Raw genomic sequence first — 7,017 nt, forward strand, 5'->3', positions numbered from 1 at the left:
AAAGGTGAAGAAACTTAGAGGAGGAGGAGGAGGAGGAGGAGGAGGAGGAGGAGGAGGAGGAGGAGGAGGAGGAGGAAGAAGAAGAAGAAGAAGAAGAAGAAGAAGAAGAAGAAGAAGAAGGAAGAGGAGGAGGAGGAGGAGGAGGAGGAGGAGGAGGAGGAGGAGGAGGAGGAGGAGGAGGAGGAAGACGAGGAGGAGGAAGAGGAAGAGGAAGAGGAGAGAGAGGAAGAGGAGAGAGGAAGAGGAGGAGGAGGAGGAGGAAGAAGAAGAGGAAGAGGAGGAGGAGCAGGGAGGAAAGAGTTAAGTCCCGTCTCCCTGCCAGACTTCATTGGATTAATTATCCACCATAAAACAAGCTGTCTGACACTGATGCAACCGGCTTTTCCCCACTCAAATATGCACTTCCTTGTTTTTTCATCTTCAGCCAATGTTTCTCAATGTTGGCAGCTTCACGATGGGTGGACTTCAACTTCAAGCTGGCTGGGGAATTCTGGGAGTTGAAGTCCACCCATTGTGAAGCTGCAAACATTGAGAAACATTAACTTAAACAAAGGATGCTGCTGCCTTGGTAATAGACCACACTACTCGTTCCTCAGGACCATTAGTTTCTTGGCAGACCGGCTCCTTCCTGCCTGAATGTCTTTGACTTTCTGTTCCTTCTCCTTAAATTGTTTTGTTTGGAAGCAACAACCTGCAGCTCAGCGCGTGGCTTGGTTTGTCCTGCCAGCCTTTCAGAACTGCTGTGAAATTTCTGCCTTCTGCAAAGCTCACCCCTTGAACACCCCTTGGGACAATCAACCCCTTGAAGATGGGCGAGGTGAACTTAAGGCCCTTGTAGATCCATGAGGGCCACCACATCTGGGGACGATGGCCTGTTGTGGTCTTCCATCACCTGGCAAGGCCCAGATGTGTTGGGAACATGGAGCTTCTGGCTGGTATCAATCCAGGCCACTCTAAAGGGTACTGGGAGATAGAAGGATGCTGGGCACAAGGAAGAAAGGAATAATTTTCTGCAAAGGGGTGAATTGATAGATTTGGTCATTGTGGATCATCAGAAACTGAGAAAAACAACCAAAAAATGGACTCAATCCTATTTAAAACAGCAACCAAAATTTAAACATGCAAACTAATTAGACAAATTAGACAAATTTGTAGACAAATTAGACTATGGGCAATGTAGACTACCAAGAAATTGGTTTCTCTTCTCTCCCTAGTGAACTTTTAGTAATATTAAGAATAAGAAGGTGTTGAAAGTTAAGTTTCTTTGCAAACTCCTCTTTAGGACCATGAGAAACAAACTTTAGTCATAAAAGTAAACTTGGTTAGTAAGGTTGTTAAGACATTTATTGACAATTAATCGCCCCCTACAAGACGGCCTTTCTCAAAGCAAATGAAAACCTGGTCTTCAGTGGACAGATTGTCCTAGCTAGAAGATGAGCAAGGGGAGATCAGAGGAAAAACACGAGTCACGGATAGGACGTAGCCATCACCGAATTGTTTCCAGGTGGTGATTAGGGAACCCACAGTGGGTGGGTCAGGGGCCTCTCCATGTCTCCTCCTGGGTCAGCCTCCTTTGGGGAGCCAGTGGTCTTGAGGGAATTGGTTTTGCTGGAGGAAAGGGTTTCCCGGCCACTGGTGAACTGGGAGAGGCTCAGCTTGAATAAATGCTGGAGTTTATCCCGGAACTGCCTGCCCACAAAATAGTACAACAAAGGGTTGATGCAACTGTTTGCAAAGCCCATGGAGAGCCCAAAAGGCAGCACTGCATCGATCACGGAGGTGAGGTGGCACCTGCTGATCACCTCCATCCAGGAGAGGGCATCCAGGAAGGTCAAGACATGGAACGGGAGCCAGCAAATCAAGAAGGCCACCACCACGGCAGCCACCAACTTCAGCACCCGGTCCCTCACCCTCACGCTTTTGGCGAACCCTTGGGCCTTGTTCAGGTGCACCCTGATGCAGATGTAACACCCAAGGATGATGGCCATGGGGAACAGGAAGCCAAGGAGGTTCTTCATTAAGGCTGTTGCAGCTGACCAGGTGGCATAATTCTCGGAGGGGTAGGCCATGATGCAAGCGTTCACACCCAGCTCATCGATGTAGTTGACTTCACGCCAGCAGAAGGTGGGCAGCGACGTCAAGGTTGCCAGTGCCCAAACAGTGAATGTGGCAATGAAGGCCCGTTCCAATGTTCCTTGCTGGCACTGGAAGGGGTGCACAATGGCCTGGTAACGGTTCACACTCAAGCACGTTATGAAGAAGATGCTTGCAAACATGGTCAAGCAGAGGACGGAGCCAGAGAACTTGCACATCATGGAGCCAAAGACCCAGCTGTAGCCGTTGGCATAGCTGGCAGCCCAGAAGGGAAGGGTGGTGAGGGCCAGCAGGTCAGCCACCGCTAGGTTGAAGATGTAGACGTTGGCCACCGTCTTTGGGCTCCTCTGCCGACACAGGGCCGTGAGGACCATACTGTTGCCCACAAGCCCAAGGATGAAGATGACGCAGTAGAGCACGGGGATGAGCACAAACTGGTGGCTGGAGAAGCGGAGGAGGCAGGCCTCCCTGGTGGAGACGTTGGTGGGAGCCAGCTCTTGAAGAGACTCTTCGGTGGTGAGGGTGGTGGAGAAATTCCCGAAATGCATCTTGGGGTCAGAGAAGACGGGGACATGGAACTTCGGGGTCTGCACTACCAAGGCTGGAGGCTGCTTGCTCTTAAAGAAAGGAGGAGAAGAGAACAGACGCGTGAATCACAACTCTTCCCAGGAAAGCTGTCACTCTCCCCAAGTCCCAGGTTTCGAAAAGTCCCGTTTTAGTCCTTTTAAAAGACATTGAGGATGATGGGTCCTTCAGAAAGCACCGATTCTCCCTCCTGGAGGAGCACCGATCTTCCCCCTTAGCAAACTAGAGACGGTTGCTGAAGGTATTAGAAGGAAAGTAGAAACGAGTCTAAGAATGGAAATGGATGGCAGCAAAAGGGTTTCGCCTTTTAAGTCCTGGATGCTCTCCAGATGTTCCAGCAGAAGAGGAGGCTGCGCGTAAAGCTGCAAACTCCTTTAAAAGAGGGAAGCATTTGAAAGGAAACGTAGAAGTTGAAAAGAGCAGAGTTGCCTGTCACTTACGGGTTGCAGGAACCGTCCTGGGGCTTCTCCCCACCCAGAGCACTTCAGATGTCCACAACTGCCTCCTTTTCCTGCATCGGAAGAGTGACCGCTCTCTGCTAGCCACTGCAGGGTCCAGCGGGGCAGCCTGGCCTCTCCCTGACTCCCCCCAGAGCAATGAGCGAGCCTGCTCCCTGATCCAAAGGAAGCAAAGGGGCAGCCCCCTCCCTCGCCCGCCTTCCAGCAGCGGCTGGGGAAGGGAATCCACACCTTCTGCCCCCCTCTCTCTGCAGCCAATGGGAGTCAGGGGGGGCTGGAAATGGGCGGGCTCTCTAGCCACCCACCCCAAGCTGGCTGGCTGGCTGGAGAGACTCTCCTTAACCCCTTTTGCACCCCCTCATTCCCACCCCTTCAAACTCGGCATTCCTGTTTCTCGGCTTACCTGCTTCGGCAGCTGAAGTTGGGGTGAAGGAGAGGAGAGTCAGCCAAGCTGGGCAGGGCTTGGGGGTGGGTGTGGGGGGACTTGGGGGGGGATGTGTTCCCTTGGGCTCCCTTGGAGAGCAGAAGTCTGGGGCCGCCTCTCCAAGCCCCGCCCTCTCGAAAGGCTTGGCGGGGAGGGGGAGTGGGCATTACCCCAAAGCCCAGCTGGGCTCCACTTTTCCTGCATGGGATTTGCCCTCCCCTCCCTCCACCCCCCACCCCAGGAGGGGAACCCTGGAAACGGGGTGGTCTTCAGAGCCACAAAGAGCAGCATCTCAGCTCTTTGATCCAGTGTTTCTCAACTTGGGGGACTCTAACATGTGTGGACTTCAACTCCCAGAATTCCCCAGTCAGCACGGAGAATTTAATTCTGGGATCTGAAGCCCACCAAGGTTGTTCTAGGACAACCCGGTGGGCGGGGGGGCTTTGATGCTAGGCCTTTGGGTTAGCAGCACCTCTTCCACTTTGTTGCTCTCTGATCATCGAGGTTAGGAGGGGGAAACTTGGGGGAGAAGTTCACGAGCTCAGTGGACGTTCTGAGATTAGGTCAACTTTCTTAGCATCCTTCTGGAGGCCATTCTTGAAACATCAGAGGGGGCAGAGGCTGGTCTTTTGCTTTTCAGGATGGAGAACTCGCCACTTACTCCTCTTTCACGAAAAGGATTTGCAGAACAACCCAAATGAGGAGGGAATCTGGTAATAGCTACAGCTGCCTATCTTAGTCTGCTGCAGGGCTTCAAGGAGCTCTTATCTTCTCAGGCTTCCTGGAGAGCCTGGAGCCCAACTGGAGCTCCTGCAGCCGTTTCTTCCTCTTTTCTCTTCATCTACAGAGAAAAAACGATTTTGCAGCGGATGATTTGGGTCTCGATGCACAGAATTTAGGCCATTCTAAATTTACTAATTACCCAACACTTGGAGGGTGGAGCTGGCCCCGTTTCCAGCTGTGAACAAAACATGACACGAATGGAGAGTTGTGTTCCCCTCGGCCAAATGATGTGGTTAGTCATGAGGTATGACAGAAGATAATTCATTGCAAAGAGGTTTGCAAAAAAAAAAAAAAAAGGCCCAGTGAGATCTCTCAACACAATCCCTCACCCTCGGTTGGCTTCTTGTTTCAGCAGAAACGTCTAAACAAAAACATACTTTCTTGGCTTTGGCAGCCAGACGGACTAAAAATGCCGTTCTTTCCTGGAATTTTCCATGCAGCACCCTTTCAAAATGTTCTCATCATGAGTTGGTCAAGCTATGCTGAAGACTGTGGCACGTGCCAAGTCCTGTTTGTGGGGTGCACTGGACCAGAGGAAGCATCAACAACGTCGTCCTCAGGATTTCCAAGAAAGCAGAAGAACATCTGTGGAGACTCTCCGTCCTCCAGATCATAGTTGTCCCAAAGGGGCCTTTTCCAAGAGGCAGCTGGACGTTCCTTTGTTTTTTTCCTTGAAGACGCTTTGCTTCTCATCCAAGGAACCTCTTCAGTTCAGTCAAGAAGCTCTTGGATGAAAAGGCTTCAGGAAAAACAAGGAACTCCAGCTTCCGAAAGGCCCTTTGGGACAGCAGAAGAACGCACCCCAAGGAATGGCCTCTGGAAACGGCGCTGGGCGGAGGTTGTGAGAACGTGTCGGCTTCTGCAGAACGGAGGAAACCAGGAGGTCGAAGAGACAGCAGGTTGTGGAAGCGGACCAGAAGTTCACAATAGCGCTTCTGTTTTTCTCAGCTTTGGATCAACGAAATCTGGGCAAAAGTTTTTCCAAGAAATGTTATATCTGGGAAATCCCAAACTAGGATTTGGTCACGTGATACTTGGACTTCTTCTGCTACACGTGGCATAAACAACTTCTGTCCTGGCTGGGGGGTGTTTTTCCTTCTTCATCCCATTGTTTATCTAAACTACTTTGAGGATGATGCTTTTGATTATGGGAAATGCCCATAATTTTGAATACGGAAAATTGCTGCATTTACCTTTGCGTTTTGCAATCAAGCTGTATTACTCCAGCCAATGCTATTAATGGGAGTGATCCTGAAGACGCAGAGCCTGTTCTGCAGCACTTTCAGCCAAGGAGAAAGACAATCCAGGGCTGACTTCATTCCCTGAGACTATTATTTCACCTGCAGAGCTTTCAGCAATCTCACATCTTTATATTCCAATTGGCAATTGTGCTTGCGGGGGGGGGTTACCCCACAGACATACCACCCCCACCCCCAGCCAGGCTGGCTGTAGTCCAGACCTCCTGCCGAACCCCCGATTCAGGAATGTGGGCTGAGAACACGGATGGAGTTAAGCCGGCTTTTCTTGGCCAGGTGGGTTCATGCCAGCTTTGCAAAAGAGAGACCCCTCGGCCCAGAGGCTGGAGTAGGAGGCGGCCATGGGGGAGAGGGGAGGGAGGAAGCAGCAGAGGACTGAACCAAGGGAGGGAAGGGGGGACGGACTTTGAGACAGGCCGGAGGGAGCCCTCTTGAAAAGGGGGACTCAAGTTTCAAGGCAATTCCAGAAATTGGGGGGAGGAACCCAAACCCCAGACCTCGTTCGGTGGTCTTTTTCAGGCTAGCTGATGGGAATTCTGAGAGTTGGAAGCCCACAAGCCTGAAATGCGCCAAGTTTGGAGACCCCTGGCTTAGACCAGGAGTAAGGATCTCCCACCCCCACCAAGGGAGGGAGCTCTTTCATGCCCCCTCCAGGAGAATGCAAATCCCATCCAGCCACCGTGGAGCTGAGATCTTGGACAACACAAAATCCTTTTAACTTTCCAAATCTGAATTCCAAAGATGGCTCCTCTAATTGGAAAGTGTAGTGCGCCCCCTAGTGGCACACAACAACTTTTGGCCTTGTTCTTTTCTCTTGAATTTATTCCGTTAAATTCTTTTACTCGCGGTATAACTAGCTGCCAGTTTTGATTTTTTGGACTTCACTGTTGGGAAGGCTTTGTTAAGGTTCTTTGCCCCTCCATCCAACAGGTAGACTTCGGGTTTAGCTGTTGGGTGAATCTAGGCATTGTGTGAATGAATCGGGGTTCGAGGCAAACCATGTTGTCCCAAGCCTATCCCTGTTATGATGCCAAGTGTAGTTTAAGTGGCTGTGTGGATGTCAACAGTGGCAGAAAGGAAGGGATGAAATGAGGTTATTCACATTCCATTTATATCCGGGGTGTCCAACCTTGGCAACTTTTAAGACCTGCGGACTTCAATTCCCAGAATTCAACAGCCAGCATTGCTGGGGAGTTCTGGGAATTGAAGTCCACAGGTCTTTAAAGTTAGACGCCCCTGCTTTGTATTCTGTTTAATGACCCAAAGAAGATTTCAACCGGTCGACAGAGTGGCAGGAATATTAGCAGGAAGAAGCAGAAGGTTTTAATGGAAAGATATCCAAGACTTTCTCTCTCGAAACCAGGATTCCAAGCCAAAGTTGAGTTTCACAGAGGTTTTGCGAAAGAAATCCAGGTGC

At 50.7% G+C, this 7,017-nt stretch overlaps 1 protein-coding gene across 1 annotated transcript; it reads right to left on the reverse strand.

Annotated features, from left to right (window-relative positions):
* Positions 1 to 1,326: 1,326 nt before the first annotated feature.
* Positions 1,327 to 3,308, reverse strand: AGTR2 (angiotensin II receptor type 2). Its single transcript, XM_026716559.2, has 2 exons — positions 3,120 to 3,308; positions 1,327 to 2,711 (listed from the first exon to the last, which is right to left on the reverse strand). The coding sequence occupies exon 2, from the start codon at positions 2,640 to 2,642 to the stop codon at positions 1,512 to 1,514; it is 1,131 nt and encodes a 376-aa protein (XP_026572344.2). The 5' UTR covers positions 2,643 to 2,711; positions 3,120 to 3,308; the 3' UTR covers positions 1,327 to 1,511.
* Between the last annotated feature and the right edge of the window lie 3,709 nt (positions 3,309 to 7,017).

The sequence above is a fragment of the Pseudonaja textilis genome, chromosome 12, assembly GCF_049901715.1.
Source record: "Pseudonaja textilis isolate UNSWEBS1 chromosome 12, rPseTex1.2, whole genome shotgun sequence".
NCBI lineage: Eukaryota > Metazoa > Chordata > Lepidosauria > Squamata > Elapidae > Pseudonaja > Pseudonaja textilis.

Bases quoted from the DNA above. Each gene is read 5' to 3' on its own strand.
- AGTR2 (XM_026716559.2), bottom strand. From the start codon at position 2,642: ATGCATTTCGGGAATTTCTCCACCACCCTCACCACCGAAGAGTCTCTT.